General features: G+C 37.8%; 1 protein-coding gene across 1 annotated transcript in view; it reads left to right on the top strand.

The window, feature by feature from the left end:
* DYNAP (dynactin associated protein) overlaps nucleotides 1-11,151 on the top strand; it is a 42,024-nt gene extending 30,873 nt beyond the window's left edge. Inside the window, 3 exon segments of the mRNA XM_064293212.1 lie at nucleotides 1,938-1,976; nucleotides 1,978-2,076; nucleotides 8,896-11,151. Coding sequence (XP_064149282.1) covers nucleotides 1,938-1,976; nucleotides 1,978-2,076; nucleotides 8,896-9,123 — 366 coding nt within the window. The 3' untranslated portion in view covers nucleotides 9,124-11,151.
* Nucleotides 11,152-21,871: the final 10,720 nt, after the last annotated feature.

Raw genomic sequence — 21,871 nt, 5'->3', positions numbered from 1 at the left:
CTTTGAATTAATTGGGTTGCGTGCCAATATTTATTTTAGACTTTGACATTCTGTGACAACAGTCAACCATTTGACTGCTGGGTTGTGCTTTCACAATAAAAAATTAACTATCATAATTCCTTTCCTAAAATGTCCAAGAGCAGAGGGCTGAAGCTGTTTTACTGGCTATCAAATGATCAATAGACCAAAGAAATAATAATCAGAGCGTAGTGAAATTTCAGTCAAGAAAATTTTTGTTTCAGTAACATGATTTAAAAAAAAAAAGAAAAAAAATCAGTTTTGACCTAGGCTTTGAAATAACAGTGCAATTCACCTATTAGATGAATAGGCTCCCTACAGCCCCACCACCTGCAAAGAATAACCAGCTATCAAAGGGTTCTCACAAATCAGCCAGCAAGACTTCAGATTTCTGTTTTGGCTATAAATCCTGCCCAGGACAAAGTTCTTTCAGGGGAGATTCTGACATGACAATGAGAGATACTCATACTCTGTTCATTGTAACAATCCAGGCATGTCCTTTTCTGTTGGCCTCTGGATTAATCTAGTCATAAGAATTGTTAACACATGCTGAAGAATTGTTCTTTGGAAACATAGGGGAAAATCTGATTTTTACATGGTAAATTTAGCCAGAAAAATTGTTGTTTTATTTTCTATTACTATTTTTTTCATTAATATTTTCAATATCTTATTCAAAATTCTATGACTAGGTCTTGCAACTACTTGATCAGTTAGAAGTTGTGAGAATGAGATTCAAATGACAGAGTAAACTTTTTATTTTTTGTGCCATTGAAGTAATATATATTCATCATCAAATGTTATGGAACTTCACCTACTACATGACTATGTTGCTCTAGTGCTAATTAAAATGAATGTCTCAGAAGCACAAAATTTTAATAATATTTTAATGAAAATACGTATAAATTTCTATCATTTGTTTGATAATAATATAATTCTGATTTTCAAGTAAATTGGTTTATTTGAAGGTCATGTTAAATATTATTGACACTTTCAACTCAGGGGGGCCTACGGTAGCCGATAGTCATACAGTGGTGTCATTGGCTGTGTTTCGGCAGGAGTGTGTAATCATGTTCAATTCCTTTTTACAACAAATCTTTTCCCAGCTTCTTCATTCTTAGCCATTTTTTCCATGTTCTTTATGTTCTAAGGCTAGAGGCTATGTCACCTTAATTGATGCAGTAAAACTCATTAAACTAAAGATGTTGAATACATTTATAAGAAAACTTTAAAAAGATCTAACTTTTTTTTTTTAAAAAAAAAAAGGTCAGAAGCCAAAAATGTCATTCACAAAAAAGGTGTGGTCTGTTTTGTTTGCTACCGAAATTTTTATACTAGAGCAGTGCCTAGCACATTCTAGAAATGTCATATTTTTACTTGATGAGTGAATAAATCAATAAAAAGCATTAATCCATTTTCAATTTAAGGAAAGCTAGATTTCTTTAAAAATGTCTTCCTAAATAGTTTTAAGATTCCATCACCTCTTTGGCATTGTTGCCTAGGAAACTGGTTCTAGTCATTTTTAATGCATGTGAGTCACCTCAGCAACTGGCCAAATAGTGAGACATGCAGACGCCAACAATCAGGCCTGGGTAGACAGAAAACAATGAGAAAGCAAAATTTCACCTCAGAATTTTTTCTTGGGTTGGCCTTAAAGTCAGAAGGCAGGTTTTGAAGGATGCGGCTCAAGAGAAGAGAAGGAAGACTTGTCTTCCTTCCCTTTTGTCAGAAACTTCACTGAAGGGATAGTCATAATAGCTCTCAGAGGCGGTATTGGTTTTCTTGTGTCTTTCTGTAATTAACATCTCATTTCCTCCTCTAAGGTGGATCCTGTTTAAGGGAATACTTGTTCATTATTTAGTTGAATCCACATCTGCACTGATGCATCATAGCTGATTTTCTGCCACTTATTTTAATTATTTCTCAAGGTTGCAGATATAAAGGGCAATGAACAGATGGAAAAAATATTCTTGGAGTTAAGCTTGTAGTAGTACAAGGTCAAGCATGGACAGAAAGCATGGAAAATGCGTAGTGAATATTGAACCCCCTGGGAACCAGCTAGTGAGTAGTTGCTCTATTTTGATGTTTTGCCTATATTGCAATCTTATTTTCAGCATTTAAAAAGCAATCCAATCTCTACTATCACGTGGTCAAGGTTTTAATTTTGCATTGTTTTCCAAAAGGAAGAACAGCCACGTATTTGTTTTTCTGCTTCGACTTCTCATGTTACTTTTTTCTATATTTTAGACGTTATTTTAAATATTTACTGATATACAGCACTAGAATGTTTCTATGACTATATGATATAGAAATAAATCCATTTAACTTTCTATATTCACCATGATGCAAATGTAAAGCTCCAACATCACTGATTTATTTACAAAGTTATGTCTCCACAATATGATGCTTAGATTTTGCTATAATTTCTAGACCTGTCAAAACTCAGATTTCTATATATGCTGGAAAATCAGATAGTAATCTTGGATATTATCTTTAGGCCTGAGAACGATCCTCTAAAAATCTCTGCTTTATGTATAAATATGATCATTTAGTCTATTTGTAAAAACGTTTCTACACCAAGAGCCAATCCTTTACTATACAGTTAGTATAAGTATTTTTTATGTATCTGGTGATATCTGAGCACATAATATCTGATATCAGAACAAAGGATGAAAATGTGCTAAGAATTAAAATAAGGTAAAATTCACATGCTGTAGAAGACATGAAAAGTATGTGAGGAAATATTTTGCCTTTGCAAGCTGGAGCTGTGGCAATAAGCCTGTATTAACCATCGAGGAGCTAAACCAAAGAAAGTTCTGTTGCTCAATAAGTGTTAGTTGAATGAAAGAATCTCATGGGAGATTTCTGGTTCACCAAAAAAAGGGGAGTTATACTTTTTAATTATAGAACATAAAAAATTCTTGGTTACTTCCGAGTCTGACACTCTGTGATTGGACCTTCAGAATGCCCAAATATTCAGAAGGAAAAAAAAAATCCCTTTAACCAGGTATTCATCATCGTGACAGTTTCTCTAGATAATGACAAATTTGAAGATACTTATAAATATTATCTTAAGTCGCTTTTATGGCATAAATCTGGATAATGGCTGTATATCTCACTTTATTAGGGATATTTGGGCATAGTTATAAAATACTTTTCACAGAAGATCATATGCAATAACAGAATTTTAAGATTATTTGAAGGTTATAAATAAAAAAGAAAAGAAGTCCTGGTCAACTTGTTTTTCTTTTAGGGATACATAAGATCTTAAGTTAATCCTTATAAAGTTAGGAACAAAACCCATAAACTTTCTTTGGTAAACGTAGCTAATGTCCCTTCAGTTGCCGATGGCCATTACTACATAATGCTGATTAACTGATTAAAACTTATTCATAGATCTCCAGAGATTTCAATTTTGTATAGAGATTCCTTCTGTAAAAAGAAAGTCAAAACAACCTAATACAGTAAAAATTATTACTTAGGCTGAATATTACTCCAAAGCTGAGCCTAGAGCATGGGTTCTCCACTCTTAGTATAGATGCCACCTGTCATTTTCCTTCTTTGAAAGGGCTGGGATTCCAACAGGGCCAGGAGATTTGGGAACACTGGCCTGATGAATGAGTTTTACTTTCTTTACAAAGTGCGTTAAGGTGCTCAAGTTATCAGCCACAGGCAAATTGGACAATAACTAAAACAATGGAATCAACCCTTAGGAAACTAAGCAAAAGTGTTCATAAAGGTAAGCCCAACTTTCCTCACATTTGCCTAGTGAATTACAGGTGGGATTTTGTTTAATCTTAGTCAATAAAACATAGAACCGTCATCTTTATTTCTTTCCTATAAAAAAAAAAAATATAGTTAGAGAAAAATCTTAAGTGTTCAATGTCAAGAGTATTCTCTTATCTCTGTTTAGTGACAATCATATCTTTTATTATTTTGAACAATAGTTCTTAATGGGCCAGTGATGAAATACAGTTCTAGTTGGATGGTTTTAATGCAGCTTGCTTGTTGGTTGACCATTTAGTAATGGACATTTAAACTGACGTGATCAAAGACAACTAGTAATAGAATAGTCATAAAAATAATACTCCTGCTGCTACTACCAACAATAATGATAGCTAACATTTATTGAGTATGTATATATATATGCATACACATAGAGAGAGGGAGAGAGAGAGAATATAGTGTAGTACAGTGCAGTGGAAAATGCTCTGAGCATTTGCAGTTACGTGGTCTCCAATCCTTGCAATGAACCTATACTGGGCCATTTTAGTATGCCCTTTCTGAAGATGAGCAGGGAGTGGAATAAACGGTTCGCAGCTAGAAAGTAAACATTATCATCCTACCAGGTGAAGAGTCTCAGATAGTTTTATATTACTTTTGAGCTGTAACACAACTATGCCCAAGATTACGAATCCCTGAACCTACTCCTCTTGTTCTTACCTTATCTAGTGCTGCCCTCTCTTTTAATACACCTCTTTCGCAAAGCCTTTCCCACCAAATGCACCATTTTTAAGCTTTCCTCATTCCTATTTCTCAACAATATTTCAAGTGATTGGATTTGTTTGTTAATTACACACAGACCCGTTTTGTTCCCTTGTTAGCATATAAGCTCCTTGAGAGTAGAAACATTTCCATATTGACAACTGTTCTTATGCTGCTATATATTCAAGGGGAATTCAACGAAGACATATTGCAAACTGGACAAATGGGTTGTCTTTTATGTCCCTGTCATGGGCTCACAAGTTCATTGTAACTTATGGTATGAATTTATATGGGGTCACCTTGCATGAGAATTTTTCATTAATGTAATATAGGATGGTGTAATATACTGTAGTACATGCCACATATATAGTGTAGTATAGTGCGGTGGAAAATATATTGGCTTTAACACTGGAAGGTCAGGGCTCTAGTCCTTGCTATGTGTCATTATAGACAAATCAACTATTTTGGGTCCAATGATGTCAGTTTCATGATGACCTGAACAGTTTGTACCTGATAAACTATAAGGACGTTTTTTCTCCCATTCCTGATCACGGCTCCCTAATAGCAGCTTTACCTTCAGCAGCTGGCAACATGAGGATATTTAACATTTAATAAGGAAGGTAGGATGATATACATTCCTGACCTGCAACATTGGTAATTTACAAAAATTGGTTAAAAAGTAAAATATAATGACTTGTCTAGATTTTTGTCTTCAGAAGATAATAACAAAGCACTTATTTATTCCTTTTAAAAGTTGCAATCATGTTTATTTTCGACAGAAGCTTTGCTTTAGAAATTCAACACCAGGGCTTCCTACTCATGTATGCTTTCTCTCTTCAGCCATTCACATCTCCAAATGACCAAGAGGCTCTCAGCTCTGCACGCTGGTGTCCACCCTCAAATGACATACCCGGTGATGTTTGCTCCAATTTACCTGGGGCATGCATGAGCCCAGGTGTGCTTGCACACTCAGGAAGTCCATACACAGAATTATCCAGTGGACAGGTAATGTTTGCATAGCAGCTTTTACCCAGCCTGGGATATGCTGTGTATGGGGAGGTACTTGGTCTGCTCTTTCCCAGGAAATGCATTTAATCACTTCATTCATTTACTTTCATTTTAAGCATTTGCCCTTTTCTCAACACTATACAAATCAATGTAAGGCAACTCACAAGAAGGACAATATTTGATAGGCTCTGTTTTCAAAGAGTCTTAGCTGTGGACTCAGATATATAAATAGATATACAGAAGTATATGAAAATCAATGGAATAAGTGTAAAGAACAAATGAAAGTTTCGGGAGGGGGCAGGGGAACCCATATGTCGGCAATATAGGATTCAATTCAATAATTGATCTCCAATGGTAGGTTGAGTCCTATTTAATGCTTCAAGAGTCCTACCCCGTTGGTAATCATCTTATTTTCTCATATTTCTCTGAATCTGTGCTTGACGCTTTCTTTAGCTCTTTTGGTTCTGACCTCTGGCGTATATGGCCTTGACATAGAAACCTGGCTTTGTTCTCTGGAGTTTTTCTGCTGGCTGTGGAGACCAGGCCCAGCTCTCCTTAGCACCTGATCTCATATCCTATTGGCTGAATTAATTTTACCTTATCACCATACAAGCAGTCTCCAGGTAACGAACGAGATCAGTTCGTAACTGTGTCTGTAAGTAGAATTTGCAGGTAAGTCGGAACAGATGCATACGGTTTTTATTTAGCTGTACTGTACTTTAGTGCAAGAAAAGACTTGAAGCCTTTTCAATGATTTAAAAGCTGCACATGCCACAAGTGAAGGTGATTGTGATGAAGAATTTGTTCCAAGTAGGGGTTGTTTCAAAGTGAGGGCAAGCTTACACAACATTTTTAAAGGGCAAATACAAGTCTGTAAGTCAGATGTTCATAGCTCAGGGACTGCCTGTGTCTCTAAGTCTTCAGCCCTAGTTGAAACTTGACTTTGATCTTGATTCTGTCTTGTTTGGTTGTGTTCCCCTGACTCTAGGATTCTCACCTTCCTTTGCTTAATCTTGCTATGGAGGCTTGCTTGGTAGGAAGACTGTAGGCCTTGTTTCTTGATTCTGTATAAAAATATAAACTGTTTATATTGTTGCTGGGGCAATGGGAAAAAATGAATGAGTCTGACAGGGTGGAGTTAGAGAATATTTCTTCTTGTTTGCAGAGGTAAAGAAATTTATATTAAATATGGAATGGAAAGAATTCTCAGACGCTGGCTAGTCTGGTGGTTTTCCCTGGCTGCACTTTTGAATCATCTGAGGACTATTTAAGAAATACCAAGGCTAAGTTCCACCTCAGACCAATTAAATCAGAAACCCCAGGAGTGGGGCTCATGCTTCAATAGCTTTAAAAATTTTCTCAGGTCAATCTAATGTATAACCAGTGATGAGAATGCCTGACCTAGGGAGACTGTACAGTATGGTCAAATCCAATCCACTGCCAGTTTTTATAAATAAAGTTTTATTAGAGTAAAACCGTGCTCATTTATTTACATATTGCCCAGACTACTTTTTCACTATAATGGCAGAGTGGAATCATTCTGACAGAAGTATGGCTCGCAAAACCAAAAATATTTACTGCTATTTGACACCTTACAGAAAAATTTAACCAGCCCCAGACATAGAGGGAAAAGAGATAAGGGCCTGGAAATGTGGGAAGGTCAACAACAAAGCTGAAAGAGGATAGTGAGCTTTCAAAAGAAGCTGAGAAATAGATTCTGGGGAGTTAGGAAGGAACCAATGAGAAGCAAAAGGAAGAGACTGTTACAAAGAGAGAGGAGGGGGTGGTATACAGTGGCAAGTGCTACCGAGGGCTTAAGTAGGATGACATTGAAATGTGTCAATTAGATTTTAGTGACCAAATGTCACTGGGGACTTTATCAAGAGAAGCTTCTGTGGCATAACAGAGGCAGAGGCCAGGATGGATTGGATTGAAACATGTGTAAATGGAGATGCTGCATTTACACAACTCTCAAGAAATTTCATTTGGCAGAGAAAGTGAGAAATGGAGGTAGCTAGATGGGGGATATGGAGCCAAGTTGTTTTGTTTTTAAGATAGGAGTAATTTGGGCCTGTGTAAATTTTAAAAGGGAGATTCCATTTAAGAGAAAAGAGGTAAAATGTTCAGCCAAGAATATGGCAATCATAAAAGTTTCTGGGAAGGACAGAGAAGAGGAGGTAGCATCCAAAGGGCAGATAGGTGGAGGGGTCAGATTCGGGCAGAAGGAGTTGTAACTCTGCTGTGTCAATCAGGAAAGAATGAGAAGTGGGGTCCTGGCATGTTTAGGTTTGCAGATTTGGTAGCAGACATTTGAGGAGGTTTCCATTTGATGGTTTCATATTTCCCTCTGAAGCATAAGAATGTCAAGTCATTTGCTGTCAGTGAGGAATGACACTTAGTACATGTGGGTTGGTGGGTGGAGTTTACAGGTTTGAAGAGATAGAAGACTGAGAAACCATTTCAAAAAGCTATCAAGTATATTAATCAGAGAAATGTAATACGATGGTGGATCAGTGGTGAAAATCTATTCAAGGATGATGATCATATATTTATACTGCTTCTGATCTACATCAGTGCCAGCTGGACTTTCCCCAGCAGATCCTGATGGTCCAGAGAAGGTCCAGAAAAAAGTAGAGAGTATTTTTTTTTTTTTTGCCAGATGGAAAAAATGAGAAGAGGGACGTCAAAGAGATTTTAGGGATCAGCAAGAGTGTTAGAGAAGTAATGGGCCATGGACAAAAAGCTGGATACGGAGGGATGTGAGTGAAGAAAGGGCTACTGGATGGAAAGGCTTGATAACGTTAAAAATGGCCATTGTAAAAATCTTTGAGCAAGCAAACTGGAAGGAGAAGAAATGATGGTTGAGGATGAGATCTTTGAGGCAGTAATTTTAGAAGTGGAGCAGTTTGCGGCAATAATATCTAGTGGAGGATCAGGTATATGAAAGAGAATTTGTCATTAAAGTGCTCTTAAGCAAACATAAAAAGCCAAAAGAGGCCTCCATCTATCATAGGAAAATAAGAATAACAGAAGATGAGATAGTGGCAGAATTCTCTTGACACAGTGGCTGCAACAATGGGCTCAAATATAGCAACAATTGCGAGGATGGTACAGGACCTGCAACATTTCTTTCTGTTATACCTAAGGCCACTATGAGTTGGAGCTGACTCGACAGCACCTAACAACAACCACCACCACAATGTGAAGGAAAGCATGCAATCACTTTCACCTGAATGAAAATCTAGACATGAGGCCTAAATTTCTTCAAAGACACATGGCGATTCAAATGATGTTGGTGCAATAGGTTGTAAATAATGTAAAAAGAGATGACCAATCACAAGCATTTTGGCTTTTTATTACTGATGTTTTTATTTACACTTTTCTTAGGTAAAAGGAAATGGTTACAATAACTGGTCTCAGTGGAAAATCTTCCTGGCTTGTCTCTTAGCCTGTGTGATAACAACAGCAATCAGAGTACTCACAGTATGTCTGGTGAATAATAAACGGAATAGTGGAGTCCTTTTTCTTGTTATCCAGCTACCTAAAATAATGGAGAACCACTCCTGGAACAACCTCTACCACTTCTCAACCTACAGTGACCACCGCTTGAACTGAACCAATAGCTAGCACCACTTCATCAGACTCTGCAACAACTGCAATTTCTACTGGACCTACGACTTCAACAGCCATCACTACCACTTCAGCTCAACCTACAGCCACAACTACTCTCACTTCAACAGTCTCTACAATTGCTACAACTTCTGCAACTGCAGCGGCCATGCACATCATTTAATTGCAGCTACAACTACCGTAGCCACCATCAGCATGTCAGCTAAAACTACAATCCCTACAACTCAGCTTATAACCCCAACACCATCACTTTAACATGATCTACAACTATTGCAATTTCCATTCAATGAACAACCACTTAATCTTAGTTGACAAGCTCAACAACCACTGCTTTCACCGCCTCTTCAACTGAACCTACAACTACCTTCATGTCAACCAAACCTACAACCACTGCCACCACCATTTCCACTTAACCTACAGCTACTGTAATTTCCGCCAGGCCTTAAATAGCAATGGCTATCACTTTCCTTCAAAAATCTATCATTTCCCCTATTCATCTGAACTTGTAACCATGAATGCCACTGCTGCTGCTGCTTTAACCTAGTATAATTACTATCAATCATCAAAATGACCTCTTCTATAGTCAGTTATGAATCCTAGTTGCTCAGTGGTGAAAATGCTTGGCTGCTAACAGAAAGCTCAGTGGTTCAAACTCAGCAGCTGGATAGATGTGGCAGTGTGTATCCATAAAGATTACCACCGTGGGAACCCTATGGGGCAGTCGTACTCTGTCCGATAGGGTCCCTAAAAAAACCCAAAAACCCGCTGCCATCAGGTCAATTCTGACTCATAAAAATAGAGACCCTATATAACAGAGTAGAACTGCCCCATAGAGTTTCCAAGGAGAGCCTGACGGGTTTGAACTGCTAGCCTTTTGGTTAGCAGCTGCAGCTTTTAACCACTGTGCCACCAGCGTTTCCAATAGGGTCACTATGAGTTGGAATTACTTGATGGCAATGGGTTTGGTTTATCGGTGTTTTTTTATAGTGAGTTAAACTTTAACTATGACCGCTACAACTTAACCTACAACTTTCCCCCTTTGCTGACTCTTCCCTGAAATTGTAGCTGTCTCTTCTGCAATAGCTGAGCATATCCACTGAGTATACTGTCATTTACTGCATTATATATACAGCAACTATCACAGCACCACTTAAAGGACAGTTACACCCATGAATACTGTAATAATCACCTCATTTTGTACTAAATCAACGCAAGGATTTCTAAAAGTGTTTTAAATTTTTTCAAAGAACTGAACAATTAATCTAAGAATATGACTTTGGTTCTATAGTTCAAAATAATATAATTTCATATAGCTAAAGCAACCCAATTTATTCATTTAAGAAATTTTATATAAAATCTCATGGAAAAGTTAGCCATTTATATTTTAATATGTCGTACTCCACCAGCCTGAGACCAGAAGAACTAGATGGTGCTCAGCTACTATCGATGATCGCCCCTACAGGGAACACAACAGACAGTCCCGAACACAGCAGGAGAAAAATGTAGAACAGAACTCAAATTCATGTAAAAAGACCAGAATTAATGGTCTGAAAGAGACTGGAGAAACCCTGAAACTATGGCTCCCAGACACACTGTTAACCCAGAACTGAAACCATCCCCAGAACCTACTCTTCGGACAAAGATTAGAAAGGACTATAAAAGAAAAAAATAATACACATGAGGAATGTGCTTCAATCAGATACGCAAGACCAAATGGGCTGTTCCTGTCCAAAAAAAGCAGGATGAGGGGGCAGGAAGGGACAGGAACTGGTTGAATGGACTCAGGGAACCTGGGTGGAAAGGGGGAGTGTGCCGTCACATTGTGGGGATTGCAACTAATATCACAAAAAAATATGTGTATAAATTTTTGTATGAGAAATTCACTTGAGCTGTAAACTTTCACCTAAAGCACAACAGAAAAAAAAGTATTAGCTTCAGCTCATAACATTGTATTTCTCTGCACACAAGCTGCATGTGTAATGAACAGAAATTTTATATAGGGAGATTTAAACAAAGTGGTAAAGGAAAAATTTAGAAATCATAAAAACTGTTTTCTCTATTGTGAAATTTATTGTCTCTCAATTTATCCTTAAATTGTATTACCTTTTAGACAATAGCATTCCATTTGCATTCATACTTAAGTGTATTTGAATCTCTGTTTTAAAAGTAAATAACTGATTTTCTGCAACTTTGCCTAAATCACTCAATTAGAAGACATTAAGTTCCAACTAAACTACTAAAGTCCTAAGGAAGATACAGAAGAAGAAAATAACAATGTAAGTAAGAAACTCGCTAATTTGGACTATGTTAATTTTGAATTCTTAATAATTCCAGCAGATGTAAATTACAATTAATTATGCCTCACACTTACTATGTCAGGATCTTTAGGTTGGAACTAGTAGCCAACAATATAAATTCTTCACAGATATATCCAGTGTCCAGCTGACTTGAGAATCACTGATTCAAAGGATGAACCAAAAAGGGGTACCTTAATTTGGAATTCCTGGATAGTGCAAACAGTTAAGCACCTGGTTACTAAGCAAAAGGTTGATGGTTCAAACCCACCTAGAGGTGCCTCAGAAGAAAGGTCTAGTCATCTGCTTCCAAAGGGCCATAGGGAAGAAAATCCTATGGAGTGTAGCTCTACCGCACACATGGTGTTGCCATGAGTCGGAATCAACTCTACAGCCACTGGAATGCTATCATATGACAGTAAGCCTCAAAAGGGCATATAACCGATATGTTTGCTTTTCACTGTACACCTGGTAACTAACACATATACTAGCCTCTCAGTACACGTTTGTGGAATAAGTATATGCCCAAATAAGTTAATATTTACAAAGAATGTATAAATAGCATGCCTTTCACCACATTTATTTAGTGTCTATCATGTAGGAGGTCAGGGGTCCCTGGGTGGTAAGAATGGTTTATGTGCTCAGCTGCTAACCAAAAGGGAAAGCACTTCAAAAGAAAGGCCTGGAAATCTACTTCTGAAAAATCAGCCATTGAAAACCCTATGGAGTACAGTTCTACTCTGACACACGTCAGGGAGTCATGAGTCTGACTCAACGTGGTTGCAACTGATATGTGCAAGGTCAAGGTGGGTGTATAATTGAGTAAAGAAAGCATCTGCTAAGCCCCTTTCTTGTGTCAGACTGTACTGGTTGCTCTGCCAACATTAGCTCATCTAACTCTCACTATTGTCCAGGGAGCTTCCACAATAAGTCAGTGGTGACCTTGGAATTCATATGTCTTCAGGATTCTAAGGTGTGTGCTCTTAGGCGCAGCTCTGTGCTACAGATGAAGAAGATATGGACACTGACCTGGAGGGTTATACACCAGTAAGGAATTTAACACACAGGTGCAAAACAATAAGTGATCCATTGCTCGGTGCCTTTAATCTGAATCAGGGAACTCGTCTGGACCCACTATTTAAGTGACAGGGTGTGGATTTAAAATTTCTGTGGTTTATTTGTCATGCTCTTTGATCATGCATTTATTTTCTCATTTATTAATTTATTCATTCAACAAATATTTATTCAGCACCTACTAAGTGTCAGGTTCTTCATTAACATAAAGAACAAGGTTTCTACTCTTGAAGTTTAAGTTCCAATGGGAGATGTAGACAATACATAAACAAATTAATAAAGAAGATAATTTCTAATAGTAATAAATGCTATGGGCTTGATAGAACTGTTCACTGAAATAGCAAGTGGTGGGAGTGAAGGAAGAGATACTTTAGGTCAAGATATACCAACCTTGACACTATTGACATTTTGGACTGGGTAATTCCTTGTGGTGGGGGGCTGCCCAGTGCATTGTAGCATGTTTAGCAGCATCCCAGCCCTCTATTCACTAGAGGCCAGTAGTACTCTTTCTCCCCCTACCCCACCTGTTGTGACAACCAAAAATGTCTTCAGATGTTGCCATATGTACCCTGGGTGATAAGAGAGAAGCAAAATTATCCACTGCTTTAGACAGAGTAGTTATGGAAATGACTTTGAGTTGAAAGCTAAACAGGAATGAGCCACACAGTCTTGTGGAAGTCTGGAGTAAGAGTGTTTCAGGTACAGGGAAGAGAAAGTGCAAAGGCCATGAGGCCTTGCCTATTCAAGGATCAGAGAGAAGGTGAGATGATCTAGACCAAGGGGAATGAGGGAAGAAAGAGAAGCGTGCCTTTAAGCAATAATATAATTCTCAGAATTTACTTATTTGTTATGTTAGATAATAAACTGTACTCCCTTTTCCTTCTTAGATTATTTTGCTTTCAAAATTTATGTAATAAAAGATTTGATTTTATTTGGTCTTTTAAATTCATTTTATCTTATCCTGATTCTGGTGGAGGATAACACAATGCCCTTTGTGCCAAATCAACTCAGACCCATCTGGAAATTTTCAAATGCCAATGGATGTGTTCTGTGTGTATCATAGTGGTATCTACTCACCAACCTGAGACAGGACAAGACCTGTTAGGGTGGTCTCTGAGTGCTCCTGACCGTGCTTCTCTGGTTGTCTAGGACTTGGGATTATTATGTATTGGGAAGAGTGGGGGTGGTCTCAGAAAACCATAGAAAATTATGAAATATGGCAACTGGAGAAGGAGTTTTTGACAGATTATAAACCTTGTTAAAAAAAATGCATTGCTTTGAGCTCGGTAGAAGCTATGCATAGCCTTATCCTAATCATGAAGTAGTAGGAATCATGATATTAATAAAAATCTCTCAAGATGATACCAGGCTATCTTCAGTCCTTGGTATTGTACCAGGCCTCAATGGGGCACAGCTACTCCAAGTGGCATTCTGAGCAAGAAGTAACAATGATATATCATCAGAAGTAACATTGCCATAAAACTGGTCCGAATAGACTACCATGGGGATCTAGAGGATTGCAAGATGGTTTCTAGCTACAGGGATCAAAGAGCTTTTCTTGTCAGATGCACATCTCATGCTGGATTTTAGGAAAGATGGCTAATGTTAATGCGTAGACCTGAGCCTTGGTAGGAGAAAGGAACTTTCCATATAAGCACAAAGTAGGAAAGCAATGACTAGATTTGAGGATCACTGTAACTGGAAATGAGAGTACATGAAGAGCAATATTTGGAAATACAGTCTATAAATGGGAGATTAGTGTCCTAAGTTAGAAACCCCAGAATTATTTTGAAAAACTCTCTCTGACTGGTGTATGCTAGAAGGGTCAGAGGGAGACAAGAGTGGGAGTGGGGAGATGAGTTGGAACTTGTTCCTGTGGTTCAGATAACAGGTGGTGATGATAATCATCTTAAGCAGAGTTTGCTACACATCAGATAATTAATGTACTGATGAATGTAAATACTGAGATAAATTTAGGGATATACAGAACCATTCCACTCCTACAGGTAGCAAGAACTGGAGTAATACTTTCCTAAAACAAATTTTTTCATTTTCAGACTCAAAAACACCTGTGGTTTTAAAGTACCATACCAGATTTTATTGAGGTACTTAGATCCTTTGTAGTTTTCATAGAAAATAATGAAGGACCATAATTATGCTAGGGAGAACATAATTTCTTGTCTATGTTGTTTTTGCTGTCGAAATGGCTCTGACTCATGGCAACCCTATGTATGGAGAGTCACACTGCTCCTTAGGGTTTTCAAGATTGTGGCCTTTCGGAAGCAGACCACCAGGTTTGTTTTCTGAGGCACCTCTGAGTGGGTTCAAACCTTCAACTTTTTAGCTAGTGCTCAAGCACTTAACTGTTTGCTCCACCCAGGGACTTCTAATTTCTTGTCTTGTCCATACAATTCCAAATTTCCTTGAGAAAACTTTCTCTTCTTAATGTTGTATATCATGGAAGGTATATTTTAGAAACGATTTTAAATATTTACTAATCTCAGCCATTTATTATTGCTGCAATGTGATTTATACAGTATTTCAGTCAAGGGTGGATTATCCAATAGGCAAGGTAAGCATGGTGCTTAGCTTGTTACCAGATCACCTGTAGTGAAGGATTTCACATTTTTTCACTACAACAAAGACTGTGCTTCTAGATATGGCTGGAATCTGCTTCTATTCCAACCCTACAGCACCTTCCTACAGAATCAAAGCCTCTTTCCAAATTTACAATCCCTGACAGGGATGGATCACCCAGTAAGCAAGGTAAGCATGAGCTTACTTGTGCTTACTTACTAATCTGCAGTGACCCATTTCAATACATATTAGTAAGTAAGCACAAGTAAGCCCGTGCTTACCTTGCTTACTGAGTAATCCACCTCTGATTTCAATAAATATCCTATAATCAAGCTAATTTAATCATAATCCTAGAAGGCATGAATTAATTGTATGACAACAGTGCAGCCTTGGAGTTTTATGTCTAGATTTTAATGTATTATTGATGGATTTTAAAAATAAAACCTGTTAGAACTCAGTGATTTTTATGTATCTTTGAAAAACCAAGTTAAATTCTAGATATGCTTTCTAAGCTTAACAAGGAAACTGCCCAAGAAAAAACACTTGGTATTAACCAACCAACCAAAAACAAACAAGCAAACAAACAAAAAAACTTTTTTAGACTACAGTTTTTGTCTTAGTTTAAAGATAATCATGCAAAAGACATGTTATATAGTCTTATAATTGCATTTAAATAACTAAATATGTTTGATCAAATCATCTTATATATCAGAAATGAGGATGGAGGAGTTCTAAATAATCAGCCCAAGCTGAAATGGAGAATTCATCCAGTTGGCATTGAGAGCTCCAACTCATGGCAACCCAATGTCTGTCAGAGTAGAACTGTGTTCCATAGCTACGTAGGGTTTCCAGTGGTTGATTTTTTGGAAATGGATCTCCAAGCCTTTCTTCTGAGGCACCTCTGGGTGGACTCAAACTGCCAATCATTTGATTAGCAGCCAGTTGAGTGTATTAACTGTTTGCATCACACAGGGACTTTGGACAATTCATAGGCCAACTGAAAAGTGGATGGAATAATTTTTACCCTGCAGTATCAAGAGTTATTATTATAAATACTCTGTTAGTCACTCAGAAGCAAACCAGGGAAGAACATCTTGCTTCTCAATAAATAATTGTTGAATTAGTCTCGAGGAAGGTACTACAGTCCCCATAGGCAAAGAGTTTGTACTTTTGGATCCCATTCTTGGGAATTCCCCTGAAATTCGTCTGTTGCTTCTTTCTGTATATGAAACTCAGCCACTAGCACTATGTAATGCCAAAATATGTCGATGAACCAAAGTTCCATTTAGTCATGTACTTAGTTACCTAGGTTTTTTTTTTTCCTCTATATGATGGTACATTTGCAAAGTCTGTCTTAGTAAATCTACTGAGTTAACATCTGGTGTATGTCTGGAAAATTATATGAATCACATACTCTTTATTGGACACTTGGGCATACTGTGGATAATTGATGGAGAAACTCTATTGAGGCTACTCTGACCAATGAAAAGAATTAATTGAAGGCCAGATACAAGAAAAAAATATATATTATAGTTTTTCTCTCACTAATCTTTTAAAGGGCAAGAATAAGCAATATAAAACCTTGTTCAATGGACATACTATGGTCATTACTAATAATGATTAAGCTTAAACTTTAGGAACTCAACCTTCATTGAGATAAAAAAACCAAACCCAGTGCCGTCGAGTCGATTCTGACTCATAACGACCCTATAGGACAGAGTAGAACTGCCCCATAGAGTTTCCAAGGAGCACCTGGTGGATTCGAACTGCCGACCCTTTGGTTAACAGCCGTAGCACTTAACCACCATGCCACCAGGGTTTCCAAGAGAATCCTAATAAAAATAGAGTTAAAATTATTCTTTCAGCTAAAGTAGCAGTGATACAAACTATATAACCCCTAAAGCCGATGTAGTTTCAGGACCCCAGGTTTCTCATCTTTGAGCACCTCCCCTAGGCCTCCTTCTTTGTCAGGGCTGGGTTTCAAACAGGGCAGGTTTACTACAGAAAACTGGCCTGGTGAGTGAGTTTTTAGTTGCTCACAGAGTGCACGTACGTTTCCAGTTTATCAACCTTAGGCAAAACAGAATAATAACTTAAGACAGGGAAAATGAACAAGAGTGTTAGGAAAGACAAATCCATGTCCTCAAAGTTACCTCTTGAATGAAAGATGAAGTTGGTGGATGACTCCATTTTCAGTTGAAACCTTCATTGTTGAAGCTGTAACAAGGCCCTTCAGCCTTCACAGCTGAGTTCATGACAACAACTCTGTAATGGAATCTGCAGCCACCCAAATCCCCGGATGTCATGGCCCCACGGTTACTGCCTCTCCAAAGTCTGAGCATACAAAAAATCTGAGTTGTCTGAGCATACAGAAGACAGCTTCATCTCTGGGTTGGTTACTACATCCATTACCAGAGCAGTAGAATACAGAGTCACCACTACTAGAAACAAGGAAACTGAGAGGTACTTCAGCACCACCACCTGAACTCAGAGCTGCCATCACCAGTATGATAACTGAGCTGCCACTACATGACGTTGAAGCCCCCAGAATCCACCAATTGGCAATCTCTATTGTGTCACCTCTATAGGAAGTGCATAGATATTGCCACCAATGAAAAATAGTGTTACTACCATCACCACAATGGATATTTCAGACACTATGACAAATAAGTCATAGCCACCATCATCATAACAACCAAGTCTGTGGTCAACACTAGCCAAATAGCTGAGCTCCTGGACACCAACAATATAGCAGACTAGACTAACTATTGAATCTGTAGCCACCACTACCACAACAAGAAGTGATGCTACAGTTGCCAGGAGGCCAACATCTGAGTCCACAACCCTCACTGCTACAATCACAGGCTAAACTTGTACTTTTACGGCAATGACTATGAAGATCATCATTACCTTCTCTGTGAACACTACAATGAGAGTTTGTTGATCAGTAGCATTATCTTTGTAATGGTCACCATAAAATCAGGAGTATCATGTCTCTGACCACTAGAGCCCTTAGCACTTTATTTTTATGAAGATCTTAAGCTTTTCCTAAGATTCTAGGTCATGCAATTCTTATAACAAATGGGTATATCAATCGTCGATATGCGTTATCTCTCATTTGAAAGATGTACATGAGATCCGGGGAAACATCTACCATGCTTAGACTTAACATAGCTTTGGAAATCGAAGCGACTTTATTAAAATAAATGTCCTTTCAGGTAAAAGCACTTCTTTTTTTTTTTTTTTTTTCCTGCACTCTAAGTCTCATATTCTTTGGTTCACAAAAATCTCTAAGTAATTAATGGAAATTCTATAAGGCATATGTAGTTCCATTTCTAGTTACAATAAATGTATTGCAATTATTTTGAATAAAACTGTAAAAAGCCAAACTCATTATCATCAGAGTTGATTCCAACTCATAGCAACCCTATAGGACAGAGGAGAACTCCCCATAGGGTTTCCAAGGTTGTAAATCTTTACAGAAGCAGACTGCCACATCTTTCTACCGCAGAGCAACTGGTGAGTTCAAACCACTGACCACCTGTTAGCAATTCTGTGCTTAATCATTGCATTATCAGGGCTCTTTATTTTGAAGGAGGAGGGAAATAAATTATTTTTTTCCCTATCATGTGATAGGTCCTATTAGTCAATTAGGCAAGTACTGTTAAGTTTCTTCTGTAGGCAAAGCACTTAAATTACAAAGATAATACAACAGATATAAAGATATTGTAACTTGGTAATCTTATTGTTTATTGACTTTGGCATGTAATGGTTCAGTGCTTGTGGTCAGGGCTTTTGAATCAGGTAAATATGAGTTAGGATCTTACCTCCACCACTTAGTGTTTGTAGAACCATAAGTGCCTTAACTTCATTAAGGTTTAATTTCATCATCTATTCATTCCATCACTCAGGAAATGAACATTTGAATATAGACGACATGAAGGCAGGGCTCTCTTTTGTTGCACTCACCACAGTTTGGCCACCAGAGTGCCTGGCACATTGTAAAAGCCCAACAGTATTTACTTAATAAATTTGTAAGACGGCTGCTGCAGGAGTGCTTTCCTCACACTTACCTTAGAGAATGATCTAAGATAATGTATGGAAATTGCCTAGTCCAGTGCCCGTTACACAGTCTACATGGAATCAATAAAACCAAAAACCCATTGCTGTTGAGCTGATTCCGATTCACAGTGACCCTATAGGACAGAGTAGAACTGCCCCATGAGGTTTCCAAGGAGCGCCTGGTGGATTAAAACTGCTGACCTTTTGGTTAGCAGCCATAGCACTTAACCACTACGCCACCAGGGTTTCCATGGAATCAGTAGTGGTTCTTATTATTTAATTAAATAATAATTATATTGTTACATAATTACTATATCACTAATAGTAATACAACTACTTCAGTTATGTTGAAATTTTTTTTTCTATCATAAAATATTATAAAACTCTAATGAGCAATTAACTCCTGCTAAATTTTTTTTTTTTTTTTAAATAGGAAAGTGCTTTCTAAACTTATCTCATTGTGGGGCTCTTTTTCCTTGTACCATATATCATTGCTTCATGAAATATTCTTTGGGAAACACAAGATTACAAATTTTCCTCTAAAATGTGCGATGCAGGTTTATTAATAACTTCATTAATTGTATTTTATAATTCAGGCAGATCTGAATTACATATTTATGGGGAAATTGTCTTTTCCCCAGAAATAAAGGACTTTTTATAGAAATGAATTAAATAACAACAATTTATTATTATGGGATATATATTCTATTTGAACACGGTGGAGTTGAAAACATACTCTCACTGTGCTCAGATATGAAAATAAAATATTGTGCATTTATTTTTGAAATTGATTTAATTTTCCTCCTAACGCTTTCATCACATAGAGTAGGAAGATCATGTTTAGTTCAATGCAATTATCATTCCACACTAACGTTTTAAATGCTCTTTCAACCACTCAGTCCTTTTTGGCAAATCAGTCTTTCATCTTTCTTCTCCTTCTGTTGCTCTTTGTTGGATGACTTTGTGCATTGGGGATGAGGGAGGAAACCCGGTCTTGTTCTGGTCCTTGAGCGTATTCCCGCTCATGTCTGCTGGGGTGTAGTGCATACGGTTCCATTTAAGTGTTTTGCTGGTGTCTGCTTCTCAAGTGTTAAGCAGACTTAACCCATGCTCTGGCCTGGTGGTCCTCTTTGCTAAATTGACCACTGCTAATGGAATTGACTTGACAGCAACAGGGTTTTTTTTTTTTTTTTTGCATGGGGGCAGTAATGCCTGAGGCTTGTCTGTGTTTCATATATGTTCTTTGGCTTGAATAAGCTGCCCTTTAGTCCTTGGCAACAGGGCACTTGATTGTGGCATTGCCTCCACTATCCATTCTCCCCTCTCTCATCCATCACCCACCCCACTCACTAGGAACTCTCCAGTGAAACTTTTATTAACCTGTTCTGAGTCATGTGGGAACTTCTGGGTTTTTTCTAAGCTACAATGGATCTGATAACGCTTGGCTTAAACAGACTCTCTACCTATTTAACCACCTTTCCCCATTTGGGATTGGACCTTCGGGAAGAGGAATCCTTTAGTAATTTTCTGCATCTCTACACTTCTCACCAAACTCTTTTTCCTCTTCCTTCTCCTCAGGACTCTTTCCTAAATGTTTCTCCTTCCTAGCTGTTATCTACCCCTCTCCCTTTGCCTGGGGCTTTAATGGTGGTCAGGATCTAGGGATCAAGAAACCAGCCTACTGCTTATTGATAGGTATTTTAAAAAATATTATGCCCATTAAATATACAAGCCTTTGCTTGTGGCATTCATTCTTCTGGAATACTCTTTTCCAACTCTTTACTTATTGAAACTCTGTATGTCTGTCTCACTTTCTGTATAATTCTTGTTTCCTTGTTCCTTGTTTCCAGATTTCAGCATAAACTACTTTGAAACTTGGTTGTATATTTTCCCTTCCTAATAACACTACAGGAAACTTACAGCCTTTTTGTGGGTGTGTCACAGACAAACCTAAGAGATAGTTTTAGCAAGTTACCAGACAGCAACTTCTGAATACAATAACTTTCAGACAGGCAAAGCACAGATCTCCAGATAAATAGAGCATAAAAACCCAAACCCAGTGCTGTCTAAAACTACTGCTGCAACAAAGAAAACTGTTGTCTTCATCATCTGGTGCTGCTATAACAGAAATACCATAAGTGGATGGCTTTAACAGAAATTTATTCTCTCACAGTTTAGGAGGCTAGAGGTCCAAATTCAGGGTTCCAGCTCCAAGGGAAGGCTTTCTTTCTCTGTTGACTCTGGAGGAAGGTCCTTGTCATCAATCTTCCCAGGTCGAGGTGTTCTCAGCTCACCGACTTGGGTCTAAAAGACGGACTATGGTCCTGGCTCTTGTTTCTTGGTGGTACGAGGTCCCTCTCTCTCTCTCTGCTTGCTTCTTTCTTTTATATCTCAAAAGAGATTGACTAAACATACAACCTAATCTTGTAGATTGAGTCCTGCCTCATTAATATAACTGCCTCTAATCCTGCTTCATTAACATCATAGAGGTAGAATTTGCAACACAAAGGAAAATCATATCAGATGTCAAAACGGTGAACCATCACACAATACTGGGAATCATAGCCTAGCCAAATTGACACACAATTTGTGGGGGGACATAATTCAATCCATAACAACTGTGGTCCAGGTTCTCTCTACTTGACTTTTCCCAGGACCATGCCTCATGGATTTCGATCTTTATATTTAGCTTCAATTCTCCTGGATGCTGCTGTTAACTCTCTCAG

The sequence above is a fragment of the Loxodonta africana genome, chromosome 11, assembly GCF_030014295.1.
Source record: "Loxodonta africana isolate mLoxAfr1 chromosome 11, mLoxAfr1.hap2, whole genome shotgun sequence".
In the NCBI taxonomy this organism is placed as follows: Eukaryota; Metazoa; Chordata; class Mammalia; order Proboscidea; family Elephantidae; genus Loxodonta; species Loxodonta africana.
The sequence above is the reverse complement of the archived record's forward strand: the minus strand, read 5'-3'. Positions and strand labels throughout refer to the sequence as shown.